A 13,904-nucleotide genomic window follows, 5' to 3' on the forward strand; every position below is an offset into this window, starting at 1 on the left:
TAGAAATTGTTTCAGGAATAATAATGTAGTCAGTCATTGATGTATTTGACTGTTTTGTTTATACTAGCAAAGCCTATAATGTGAACTAGTAGTTACAGCTATAGCCTACATGACAATAATGCCTCAATTGTTGTGACAAAAAGACTAGAGGTACAAAATTAATAAGTCCTACAAATAAAGTATTGAAATACTTGCTAGTGTGGATTCAAGAGACTGTTGAGTCATTGCTACAGGAAAGTTTTGAACCTTTGTTACTTGATAAAGTAGTTTGATGTATTTTAATTTTCTGTTACATTTGGAATGTCCAAATACAAATTCATGTATTGTATTAAAGTGTAAAGAACTCGCTTATTTAAAATAAAAAGTTTTAAGGAATTGTGAATGTGAAGGTATTAGTTTTGTAATCGTAAATTAAACCCTTTTCTTTGTTCCATTTTTAGTTGGACAAATTGCTATCTGTTTAATAAATAATTGCATATTTTTGCCGGATTATTACAAATTGAGTGGATATCTCGTTTCTTAAACCTGATTAGCTAGTTGTTTGATTATTATCTCAAGGAGTCAAAGATAATAGTTGATTGAATAAAATGTTATTGCAATACCTACGGTTATTTCAATCTTTTTTCCCCTTTTTATATGCTAAAAAGTTACAAATCATGGTTTTTTCCCTTTTTTGTAACAAAAATATCATAATCAAAACTATTAAAAAGCAGAAAGTGACAAAATGGCGACTGTGGCAAAAACAAGAAAACAGCAACAGCAAGCTATCAGCAAAGTTGCAGAAACCGCTGAAACAGATCCTCTTGTCGAAGAGGAAGTTGTAACAAATGCTGATTTAAATGATGAAGAAGTCAGGTATGTGTCATTCCAGTAGGGCTTAGAAACCGATTTATATCCGCTGGATTAGAACCGGTTTGAAGTCATACTTAAAAATCATGTGTCGTTTCGTATTAATAAAATCCTATTTTCTACTTATATAAAAATGTATAGTTATAAGATTAAACCAGTTTTGTTAGCCCTGAGATGCCGAAGGCACAGTTTAACAAAACTTTTTTAATATTATGATTTTTATTTTAATATTCCTAGGAAACTGGATAAAATACGATACATCATTTTTCAGTATGGCTAAGAACCGGATCTAGCAGATAGTAATCTGTTTCGAAGCCCTATTGGGATAAGTTTTATCTGTCTTGATGCTAATTAAAGCCGGCATAATATCCTTGTTTTAAATCAGCGATTATTTTAAACTAAGATGAAGTCAATTTCTTGAAGATTTTTTATTTTCAAAGGGGTAGTTTCACGAAATGCATTTGAACTTAATTTAGTGAACCGCATATTTTTTCTGAGTTAATGGGGTAAACTACATTTAAATAGCATATATTTGAAATAAATTCAATTTTCTACCACGTAGTTCTTAAAATATCAAGACCTGAAAATTGTCTTTTTGTGATATATGCAATTTAAAAAGGCGATTTTCAAGTCTTGATATTTCAAAAACTATGTGGTAGAAAATTGAAATTTTTTCAAATATATGCCATATAAATGTAGTTTAACCATTTAACCAGGATAAAATATGCGGTTCACTAAATTAAGTTCAAATGCATTTCGTGAAACTACCCCTTTAAAACCATAAGGCTTTATCTACATCTAGAGCTAATTTGCTGTAATGAGTTTTAATAATTTAGTGAGGAGGTTGAAAATAATGTTGACGAGGCCACAACAGTCACTGAATCATCTGATAAAGATGAAGGTAAGAATTTAACTAGAAGAAGAATGATAGTAAACCCCTTTCCCTAGTAAAATGTAAGGTTTGTACGTTTCCCAACTGGTACTTTAATAAGCAGAACACATTGTTCAAACAAACAATTTAGGTAATATGGATCTGTTTAAATAAATGTTGTTTAGTAATATTATTGTTTACTCTCCGTTCGAATCGTGGTACATTCTAGTCTTTTAACTCTCCCCCCCCCCCCCCCCCCTCCACTTGTTTTCGTCCCAAGGAGGGGGGAAAAATAAGAACTATTTAATTTATTTTTTCCCCTCCCACATGTTTTTATTTCCTCCCCTTCCCCTTGAAGCCTGGGACCTCATGCAGAATATACAACGCTGATATATTGACATTAGAGCTAACCCTCTGCCTGCTTTCACCCTGTAGCTGCAATAATTTATATCTGTTTATAAAGGCTTGACTGAGGTTGAAGGCAAAAGTGAAGGTGAAGCTGAAAGCGTAACTAAAGGCGAGGCAGAAGGCGAGACTGAAATTGAAGGTGAAGCTGAAACCTCAGCCGAGAATGTTATTGCAATAGAGTCTGAGGAAGATGAAACAGAAAATAATACAAATGGTGATGATGCATTAAGTACAGGTACAGTATTTATTAGTTCAATAAAGATTTTTTTTATCATCTGGAATGAAAAAAAATTGAGTGTTCGCTTAATAATAATAAATGATATAACTTACGAAAGAACATAGGACAAATGACAAATGCAGTACTTGATTTTGTTCCATAAAAGTGGAGTTAAGTTTTTGTTTCCGTTATTAATATATTTGAATGTGACAAAAAGAATGTTCATGTTTTCTAATTTTCTAATCAGATAAAACTGAAACATATACAATTTAATTGATGTTTGTCTAGGTGGTGTAAACGATGATGTGATAAGCAGTAACGATGGCGAAGATATTAATGACGAACCTATTGATGATATCATTAGTGCTACTGAACCACAAGGTAATATAGAGACATAAAGTTTGATAGATGTTGTTGTTTAGATAGATAAATATTAACAATGAACATATAATACCTAGGTAGTTATTTCTCGTATCGTATTCTAAACAGCTCTCCGCAAATATAAAATGAACAATTATAAATAGGGTTGGCAATCTGAATCCGAAATCCGCAATCCGCACAGTTTTTGGACCCAGAATCCTAAACTGCAATTGAAATTGTGTTTTTACATTCATATATTTGTAGAAAACTTGATATACTACGATGCTAGACAGTTTTTTCGTATGGATGAAAACCGGTTCTAATCCACCAGATATTAATCGGTTTTGAATGAACACGGGAAATGATTTTAGTGATACTAAACCACAATTTGATTCAAATCAACATTATTATAGTAGAAGGAGGTGAAGAGGACCAGGATACTGAAGGAGATGACATGAACGACGCTGAGGAGATTGAGGCTGATGTAGATGCTGACAGTCTGGAGGAGACTGAATTTGTTGAAGGTATGCATGACAAATTATAGTTGCTTTGAGAGGGATTGACATATTTGGGTCAGGTTTAGACTTCCAGTTGATTTTTAAAGCTTGTTAAAGGTTGACTCTATTGATGCTTACACTCGGCTGCCGAGCCCTGATTTTTAGCGTTTTAGTATGTTTCTAAATACACGAAAATTTAGAAATCAATTAGGCTCCTCCTTATAAAAATCCATATTTTTTTACAAGGTGGCGTTGACGAAGATGCTGAAATGATTGAGGGTGATGCAGAGGATCCTCTAGTAGCTAATGACGATGAAGGTAATAATAGTTATGTATGTAATGCAACATATTATAGACAGCTTTACGCGGATATTAAAATGAATAATTAAATTCATTCGGTTTAAGCTCCCCGTTCTGATAACAAATGAAAAACTAGAAGATTCTTATTCGTAGCGTTCTTATATCTATCTATAAACCATCTTATAAAACTGTTTCGAGTAATTTCGCTCAGATATAATTTTTACTACAATAACAAAAAGTCTAGATATACAAAAAGTGAGAAGAAAACAAAATATTCACATCTATTTCATGCAGGGGTGTATATTCTGCACAAGATTCATTTTTTCCCCTGCTGCAAATTTTTAAATTTTTTCCCCTTTCTAGTTTTTTCCAGCAAAGAAATATTTTCAAAACTCTTTATTTTATTCAAATTATCCCCCCTCTTACATATTCTTTTATTTTTTTTACAGCATATAATTATACACCCATAATTTCATTTAAAGTCCACTTTTCCCCAAACCTTCATAATAATTTAATTAATAATAGGCGGAGAACCGGAGGTTGATCCGTTGATGGAAAATGAAGAGGATGTCAATGGAATGAATTACCCACGGGATGAAACAGGTACTTTTTTGTTTAGGGGAAGGGGGGGAGGTTAACAATCGTAATATTGTAAACCAATACGTTTGTTTTGATTGCAACTCACTTAGGTATCTATAAAATAATGCAGGGACATCCAGCAAATAAGCAGTGGATGTATTTAAAGGACGCAGGCAAGAAATAACACGCTTTAACTGCTGAAAGACTGCCACAAGAAGACCCAATACCCCAAATTATAAGCCTTCAGCTTTAATAACAAAAAAGTTCTAGGCATTTCAAAATAGCATTTTATGTACAATGGAATTTTTGAAAGATTTCCAATGCTCATAAAAGAAAAAACAATATTAAATTACGTTGCCTAGACATAAAATTATAACCTTATCTTTGTCAGAAACTTAGATTGCTTGTAACTGATTACATTTTTACAATAAAAACACCACATTTCATAGTCAAAATCTATGAAAAAAATTCTATTTAAATTGCATTTTTAAACGAAAATCATAGCGGAAACAAAGGGGTAAACTAATACAAGCTTAGCTGTGATTGGTTGTTAAGCTGATTCAGCCTTCTGATTGGCTACAGTACATTCGGTACAACGCAAGTAAAACTTAATTTTTTTTAGTGATTTTGACTATAAAAATGGGTAGGTATTTTTATTGTAAAAATATAATTAGTTACTGGAAACCTAAATTTATGACAAAAATAAGCTTATAATTTTGTTTCTAGGCCACGTAGTTTAATTTTAAAGTTTTCAACATGAGCATTGCAATTCTTTCAAAATTTCCATTGTACATAAAATGTCATTTTAAAATGCCTAGAACTTTTTTGTAATAGAAGCTGAAGGCTTCAAATTTGGGGTATTTGGTCTACTTGTGGCAGTCTTTCAGCAGTTAAAGCGTGGTATTTCTTGCAGGCTTCCTTTAAGAGGATGGTCAATTTAAGGCAAAAGTTGAAACACGTTCTTCGTAAAGAATTAGTTGATAAACCTTATTGCCATTGAGCCTAATAATTTTCACGCGCCTGAACTTGCAAAAGATTTTGAAATATATTACACAGTTTTATTAATTTTCCATCAAGAAGGAAATCTTTTATCATCTGTTTCAACGAAGAGTAAAAGTTAATCCAAAACCCTTTACCATCTTCTAGTAAAAGGCAAGAATTTTGTGGGAGATTAAGGGGGAGGTCATTTTCTAGTAAATTCCGTAAAAGTGTGTAAAGGTGTGTGTGTTATAAGGCCTAAAAATAGTAGTAGAACGATAAGGTGGTCCCTATTGTTCTATTCAATAGGGAATACAAATATATAGAGCACCTTATCGTTCTACTACTATTTTTAGGCCTTACAACACACACACCTTTACGGAATTTACTAGAAAATGACCTCCCCCTTTATCATCTTGCATTGTCCTATCAGTGCCCTGTCACACCAGGGAGGGTGGTGACATTGAGCTGTTTATTCATTGTTACCCAAAGTTTTAGAATAAAGATTTTTTATTCGTTGGCTTGATAACTTTAGAGACTTTTATTAAATTTTGATTGGTTGGTTCGTTAAGCTGAGTCATCATTGGGAATGCATATCAATTTATCGTCCATTGTCTTATTCCTTTAGATCCCTGCTGACACACTCATTTTGTAGACGTTGTAGATGAGCCAATGGAGGAGGAAGAGAATGACGGGGAACAAAATGGAGATGACAGCGGCAATGATGAACAACAGACAGGTGTGTATGACTCTAAACAAAATGGTAACGATAGCGGCAATGATGAACAACAGACAGGTATGTATGACTCTAAACAAAATGGAGATGACAGCGGCAATGATGAACAACAGACAGGTATGTATAACTCTAATCTAGGGTTGGCAATCAGAATTCGGAATCCGCTCAATTTTTAGCCCATTTTGGAATCAAAGTCCGAATCCGGAATCCGTTTTTTAATGGCGGATTCGAATTCTTAATTGTTAGGCTGAAAGAAGAATACCCAAAATCAAACTTGGGTGTAATGTCAACGTTTCAATGTTGTTTTCTCTAAAGGTACAAAAAGAAAATCTGAGGAAGGGCTGGACAATTCTGACGGATCCGTGAGGAAATCTTCAAGAATTAAGATCAAGCATGATTTGAGGTTGGTAATTTTAGATACAAATACGGGACAACAGCTACTCGAGAATGCCTTTAGCCATTTTCTAGATTTAAAGAATTCCTCTGTTCTTACTTTTTAAGTCATTTCTTACAGGGAGGAAGGGCTGTTTATTACAATATTCCTAAAGTTTTACAATACCTAACCCTTTTTTATTCGTTGGCTTAATAACTTGAGGTACTTTTATCGAATTTGATCGGTTGGTTAATTAATTGAGTGTCCAAAAGTTTCAACTACCAATTGTAATCTACAGAAGGGATAATTTTATGAATTGTCATTGGCACTTAGAATTCGAACTTCGATCTGAAATTTTTCATGAGTAATCCTTGGTAGGTAGGTATATTTTCCCTCAATCGAACAAAAAATTGGGAAAGTAACGGCTGGCGGCTCAGCCGTTTAGCCGTTTTTTTTCCTATTTTCAGGGCAAATTCATCATTAATTACGTAGGAATCAACTTTTTAAAACATATTTTTGGTTTAATTCATGTTAAATAATAGCAATAATCATTTTTAAAATTTCTAGTATTAACAGCTACTGGCTAAAACCGTTTAATAAGGTCTTTGAGCGACAAAAAGTATTATGTGGAGATAGGTTTCGTGACTAATTTGCTCATAATATATCCAAAAAATGGGAAAACGGCTGAGCCGCCAGCCGTTAGCCGTTACTTTTCCAACTTTTTGTTCGATTTAGGGAAAATAGACCTACCAAGGATTATTCATGCAAAATTCCAGATCAAAATTCGAATTCTAAGCGCCATTTAATCATTTATTACGAGATGGTTGCATTAACCCCCCCCCCCCTTTATCGACCATTATCTCATGCCTATGGATCCCTTCCTTTATTGTCATTATTTGATCCTTCTATTATTTAGAAAAGAAAAAGAATCGGCATTATTAGAAGGAAAGTCAGTCCATGACAAACAGCAAGAAAAAACTAAGGTATTTATTATCTAAATAACAATAGCGGCTATCCACTTCAGGGATGGGACAGGGTGGAGGGGTAAGTTGACCCTCTACTTTCCATTTTATTTTGGTTGGAGGGAGGGGGGGGGGGGCTTTTTTCTAGAAGTAATATCCATTGGTTGGGTGGTGGTAACCTCCTCCAAAATAATTCTGAGCCTTCCCAGGATCAATGAAGAACCATAACGGTATAGCGATAAGCGAGAACCCTACCTACAGACAGACATTCTATTACTTATTTACAATTTAGTGATAAGATGTGATCACACCATAAATATGACCTAGATAAAGTTCAATTTATGACCGCAAGATGTCTCAAAATTATATTTTTGAATTCAAGCAATCTACTTAAAAACTTATTCTAAGAAACAAATACAATAGAAATAACATAAAATAAACCCATAAATTGAGTTAAACATTGAGTTATTTAAAAGTGGATATTTCTAAAATATAGTCTTTAATACAATACATCAAAATATGGTAAAAAAGGAAGCTTCTGATTTGTCACATGATCAAAACTGTAACAGTTGATAAATTCCCTCTAATATTTGATTGCATATTCGATTATGCTATAATTTAAAAACAAACATTTACTTAGATTATATATCTTCGCTAAGATCTCGCTAACCACTAAACCGATTATAAATTTTTGTATGGAACTAAATATCTCGAAAAAAGCTAATAGTAGTTGGTTATACTTTTAAATGAAGCTTTAAAAGTGGTTTTAGGCTATTTTCCTGATATCCCACGTCTAGGGGCGAAAAGGTAATTTAGTAGGTAGTAGTTATCTTTTATTATAATGCTATTTATAGGTATACATATTCTAGTTTATTAATATAGAACATAAAAAGTTAAAATAAACTAGATTTTTGTTGATTAGATATAGTATAGATGTACAGGGTGTTTCAAGAGAAATGTCTTTTTTAAACTCTTAACTATTCATAGAAAATAAAACAATTATGTAAAATACTTTATATATTTGGAAAACATATTGTGGGGCATTTATGTTTCAAATATTTAAAAATGATTAGTTCAACAAATTATGCCCTAAAAACCGTTTTTTTCCAAAGGCCCTTTTTTCGAAGATTTATGGATTTAAAGATTGTGAAAAAAATACGCACATTTTTAAAATTCAAATGGCGCGGCGTGTATTAATAGTAGACAAATTTCACGCATATCGTTAGAATCGTCATATGCTTTAGTTTGTAAAAATATAAGTATCGTTTTTTTGCTATTTGTACTTATTGAGCTACGTTGAAAAATGTGAGAAAAAGGTTGAAAAGTTTTACCACGTAGCTCCTATACTATACGTAGCACAGGAATTGTTCTTATATATCGAAAAACTAGAGCTTATGACGATTCTAACGGTATGCATGACGTTTTTATACTATTAACACAAGCCGCGCAATCTACATTTTAAAAATGTGCACATTTTTTGCACAACCTTTATATCCATAAATCTTCGAAAAAAAGGCCTTTGGAAAAACCGGTTTTTAGGGCATTTTTAAATATTTGAAACGTAAATGCCCCACAATATGTTTTCCAAATATATAAAGCATTTTATATACCTAATTGTTTTATTTTCTATGCATAATTAAGATTTTAAAAAAGACAAATACAAATAACTACCTCTCCCCCTGTCCAATGACCTTTTTCGTCTGCTAGCAAATTGTTTTCTGCTACTTGGCTTTGTTAATATTCCAGACTATTGAGAGTCAGTCGGCACAAGGTCATTAGGATAGGTTTTTTAACTCCTTCCCCCTCTTGTGTTTTACTCTAATATTTGTTTAGATGTTGCAACGGCCCACCGAGAGACCGACACAAATCTCGCTGATATCAGATGATGAGGGAGAACAGGAATCAGACGGAGACGCTGAGAAAGAAGATGATACTGTAGACTCACCAGAAACTAAACCAGCACAGGTACATTTGGGCTTTGATAGTTGGTTGTCTGTAAATTATTGGAACTTACTTTGTTATGGAGGTGGAGAAGTGAACAGAACACTTAAAGAAAATAAAAAAATATCGAGCTAATTTTTTTAATGAAACTTTTTTTTTTTGAATATACCTATGTAATTAAGCTAAATAATCTTTACAGATTTCATGTGGTTGAAACAACCCCCCCCCCCAAAAAAAAAAAAAGTTTTGAGCTATATTTAAAGATATCGAGCTGATCTGTTAATGGATATTTTTTTTTACATTACCACTTACAAAACACTACCTACAGATTTCATATAGGCATTTTTCTACTAGGGGCTAGTGGGGTAAAACACCCCTCCCCCACGCTCCAACACTTAAAATTATACTTATAGATAGATAATGCTATTATTACCCTAAAATAAAAAGCTAAACTAACTTCGGATATATTTTGTCAGGGTGACCCCAGCAAGCCTCCTGGAGTAGGCGCGGCCAGGAAAATTGATATCGACTTTCTGGTTCCTTTCAAGTAAGTAACATTTTAAACATTAGCCGCTATGCCCCTGACATATAGGAGCTCTATGTATTCGAAGTTGTTGGAAATAGCAAAAAATGGCCTAAAGCTTCCATAGAATTAAGAACTTTATCGGTTAAGAAGTTAGCGAAATTGTATGCTACATTAGAACATACAAAAAAAACGTTACTTCTTTATATTTTAAATACTAAATGCCAATCAAAAACAACTTAATTTCAAACATACATACAGGGTGTCCCTCGTAAACTGTTTTTTTTAAAACGCTTTTTACTCCCTTAATATTTGAGCTATCTTAGTAAAATAAAAAGTGTTTGGCAGCCTACTACTGACCATTTAATGATATAGTGATGAAAAATCCGCAAAGTTAACAGAAAAAAATCTACAAGTTAATACATAACATGCTGATTTTAGTGAATATAAGACTAATCCACAAGAAAAATATGCCTTAGTTAACTTTAAAAGCAGCTGGTGGTCAAACGGTGGACCACAAAGACTTACTCCAGACATTATAAGAACTGGCATTGTAGTCTAATTAAAATATCTGGTATATTTCAGGTTCTTGTGTGCATTTAAAGCGAGCTCACATGAAAAATTAACAAAGAAGATCAATATTATGCCTAATTTTACATATTGTTTACTTATATTACACTTCAGATTCTTGATTATTGAGAATTTCTGGTATTTTATGTCAAGTCTGTTCTATTTTTGTGCTTAGAAAGTCTGAGCGACCAGCTGTTTGGACCCTAACTAATCTTAAAGTTCACAAAGCAAATATTTTCTTGTGGGTTAGTCTATATTCAATAAAATGAACCTCTTATGTAATACCTCGTAGATTTTTTCCTGTTTATTTTGTGGATTTTTCATCATTACTCCATAAAATGGTCAGTAGTAGGCTGCCAAATACTTTTTATTTTACTAAGATAGCTCAAATATTAAGGGAGTAATAAGCGTTTCAAAAAAAACAGTTTATGAGGGACACCCTGTATCTACAATTGTTTTATTTCAATGTGGTTATAGTTTAAACAAAACCAAGATCATCTTTTAAACACTTTTTTATTTTATTTTTTTAGTTTTGGATGGACTCGTGAAGTGGTTGTACGACCAGTAAAAAGTGGACCCCAACAAATTGATGTTTTCTATTGGCCACCGCAGGTTAGTGTTTATCATTGGTTGAAACATACACAATTGTGTCAAAATATGCGCGAACTATTTTTTAGAAATAAAATAATAACTATTGCGTCAAAGCTCACAATTTTTTTTTAACAATTCAAAAATATCATATTTGTGTGTATTTTGCTGGTATGATCAACAAATCAACATTTAGTTTAGTTTTTATCAGATGCCTTGTTTTAAGCAATTTGCTTGATTTAATTGGTCTGTTAAAAGCAATTCTTTTCTTTGTCCTGGTTATAAAAGGGCAGCTCTTTATTATCTTTTTTAGGGGGATTTTTATGAAGAGGGTGTCACAACTCCTTCATAAAATATAACCAGTGGAATTAATCCATAAGAAGTACAGCCTTATCGGTTCAGTGGTTATTTTCTGCTTCAGTCGAACAGACATCGCTCTACTGTGTATTTTATTTGACTGAAACGATAATTACAGGTTGGAGAAGATTTTGGAAGTCGAAACCGCGAAGCGCGCCGAAAACGCCGGTCCAAGGTGGACATGGAGAAATATTTTGAAGAGTTCAAACACAAGACCATGTCTGTGAACAACTTTACCTTTGTCCGACGTCCACTGGAGCTTAACAATGAGGCTTATGAAATTGTAAGGTAAGAAAAATAAAATTTTTGAAGGAGAAAAAACTATTGATTATTACATACATACCAAGTATTTGATAAACTAGAAAGCTGTATGAGCTTTCAATACCTGTTTTTGGGAATCAACATTTGATTATTAGTTGTCTATGATGCTTCGAAATGTACCCCTTAATCATGCATTGATATTCAGTTTTTTCTTTTTCGGCCGTTAAAAAGGGCAAATATAACAAACAGCCTAGCTGGAATAACGAATATTGTATTGGTTACATCTGCATTGGAGATTGTCCTCCTTGTTGGATATCGAACGAATTATGCAACATTTACAATCGACTTTTAGACATACAAACACCTAAAACTTGGATAGAATATTTGCTGCTAGTGGAATAATGTTAAATATATGAATTTTCAGGCACTCAAAGCCTAGTCTAGAAACAAGATCAGACAAACGAACAAGAAAAGCTCCAGTCAGGTAAATTCATTTGGAACATTTCTACTCAAAATGATTTTATTATAATGGGGGAGGGCAAGCAATCATAAATCAAAAGAATACCGTCTTACATAAGTACAGGAGCTGTGATTCAGTCAATTAATTCAATTTAACATCATTGTAACTTAGGATATTTGTGTGGCGTAAAACTTGTTTTGTTCTGTAACTAAAGGGAAGTGGGTTGTGTGGAAATTTTCACCTTCAAAAGTTTAATTTTAAGTTTTTTTATAACAACTTTGTAATGTAGTTTCTTTCATTTATTTCTTCATAAATGCATTGTTATTAACTTATTATAGTGTAGAAAAAAAAGCATTTCTTTTAACTACCCCTTTACAGTTACACAATACCACCCTATTCACGAAATATTTATTCTAGGTACAAGGAAGTGGCTGAACACGAGGGTCTGTTGTCCGGGCAAAGCTCAGATGAGGAGGGAGGAGGGGATGAGATAGAGGAGGTTACAGACTTTGATCAGGGACTACCATTGTCCCTACAGGTAATGTAAAAACTGAAACAGCTAAGGAGATAGATAGATAGAGACAAATTGATAGAAAACTTTGGGGGACCTTTAATTATTCTTGACAGTGTGAAACAAACTAGCAGTTTTCTGACTTTTCTACCAATAATTTTAGTTTACAAAAAGTGTAAATTTGTTACCTACGTATATTTGATTTTAATTTTAGATAATTCAACGTACAACACCATTTAGAGAAGAAGCTAAGAAGAGGAAAAAGGTAGAATAGATACTTCAATTATATTTAAAGTTTGTATTTAATCTTTATTGGATTGTACAAACCTTTAGTGTCTAAACTTTTCCACCAATACTATTAATTTAAAATTTCGTTATAGGGTGTATAAATTAATTTCTAGTTATTTGTATTGTCTCTTTAAATCCCAGATTTAAGATAGGTCACTGGGTTCCATAATTAAGGTGGATCAAAGTATGACACCAGTTCAATAAAAGGTTCAATAAAAACCGGATGACTCACCAAAAGTACACACACACACACAGTGAAATCATTTATCTAGCCGGACCTGATCATTGTGAAGTAGACTATATAAGTTTGAAGGAATTTTAATTAATATAATAGATTTGAAATCTGCATAAAATTTTAAGGGTTTTTTATTAAATTCGTTTTTTATTTAATTCTTTATTTAACGGCGCAAATACGATTTAAGTTAATTTATTTTGACCAATAGGAAAGCTAGATTGAAACCTACCCGCGCTCTAATTGGTTGAATGATGTACGACACTTAAGCTTCTCCAATCAGAGCGCAGATAGTTTTCAATCCACTAATCACAGATGTCAAAATTAATTAACTTAAATCGTATTTGCGCCTTTAAATACCTAAAGAATTATATAAAAAACGAATTTTATAAAAAAAAAACCTTAAAATTTTATGCAGATTTCAAATCTATTATATTAATTAAAATTCCTTCAAACTTATATAGTCTATTGTGAAGCTCTCTAAAATACATTTATAAAATATCAATGGTAAACAAAACCCCAAAGATATATTTTTCACTTTCTGGAATTAGAACATATTATATAAAAATATAAAAGAGATAAGAAATAAAAACACGAATTAAATCAATTTTGTTCTCTGGTCTACAACATATAAAAATACACGAAGTTGCTTTGGTCATTGATCATCATATATAAGAAGAGTCCATTTAGGTACCTATACAGAACAGATCATATTCTCACACCAGTCCAACTAAGGCCAGAGTTAGATGATAATGAGTAAATTCTAGTCCATCAGATAACAGAGCATGCAGCTCATACCTAACACAACTATTACTGTATTTCAAGTGTTTTGACGGGAACATTTTTGACAGTCCTTATCACCCTTATTTGAAAATTTTATGAAAACTAATTTGATTATATTTAGTACCCCGACAGAGAAAGATGTGTAACACCCCCCTGCGCTGCGGAAATAGAGTGGACAGTCTTAGATGACGATCCCCTGGGAATCTACACAGAGCTTGGGGGACGGAGTAGTCCAGCCACACCACCTCCTCTCAGGTAAT

At 32.7% G+C, this 13,904-nt stretch overlaps 1 protein-coding gene across 7 annotated transcripts in view; it reads left to right on the top strand.

The window, feature by feature from the left end:
* Positions 1-13: 13 nt before the first annotated feature.
* The window catches only part of LOC145332715 (uncharacterized), a 30,283-nt gene continuing 16,392 nt past the window's right edge, over positions 14-13,904 (top strand). For 5 of the 7 annotated variants that reach the window (XM_080177747.1, XM_080177749.1, XM_080177744.1 and 2 more), the window contains exons 1-19: positions 14-237; positions 718-855; positions 1,686-1,750; positions 2,184-2,363; positions 2,634-2,726; positions 3,119-3,229; positions 3,449-3,520; positions 4,028-4,105; positions 5,715-5,798; positions 6,111-6,198; positions 7,085-7,151; positions 8,964-9,095; positions 9,548-9,618; positions 10,695-10,776; positions 11,228-11,397; positions 11,795-11,854; positions 12,248-12,368; positions 12,556-12,606; positions 13,766-13,899. In XM_080177747.1, the coding sequence (XP_080033873.1) occupies positions 725-855; positions 1,686-1,750; positions 2,184-2,363; positions 2,634-2,726; positions 3,119-3,229; positions 3,449-3,520; positions 4,028-4,105; positions 5,715-5,798; positions 6,111-6,198; positions 7,085-7,151; positions 8,964-9,095; positions 9,548-9,618; positions 10,695-10,776; positions 11,228-11,397; positions 11,795-11,854; positions 12,248-12,368; positions 12,556-12,606; positions 13,766-13,899 (1,790 nt within the window). In that variant the 5' untranslated portion in view covers positions 14-237; positions 718-724. Of the gene's footprint in view, positions 238-717; positions 856-1,681; positions 1,751-2,183; positions 2,364-2,633; positions 2,727-3,118; positions 3,230-3,448; positions 3,521-4,027; positions 4,106-5,714; positions 5,799-6,110; positions 6,199-7,084; positions 7,152-8,963; positions 9,096-9,547; positions 9,619-10,694; positions 10,777-11,227; positions 11,398-11,794; positions 11,855-12,247; positions 12,369-12,555; positions 12,607-13,765; positions 13,900-13,904 lie in introns of all 7 variants that reach the window. The other 2 variants (XM_080177751.1, XM_080177750.1) reach the window with 2 other exon arrangements.

This window comes from Acartia tonsa, chromosome 11, assembly GCF_053477335.1.
Source record: "Acartia tonsa isolate MP-2025a chromosome 11, ASM5347733v1, whole genome shotgun sequence".
Classification (NCBI taxonomy): domain Eukaryota; kingdom Metazoa; phylum Arthropoda; class Copepoda; order Calanoida; family Acartiidae; genus Acartia; species Acartia tonsa.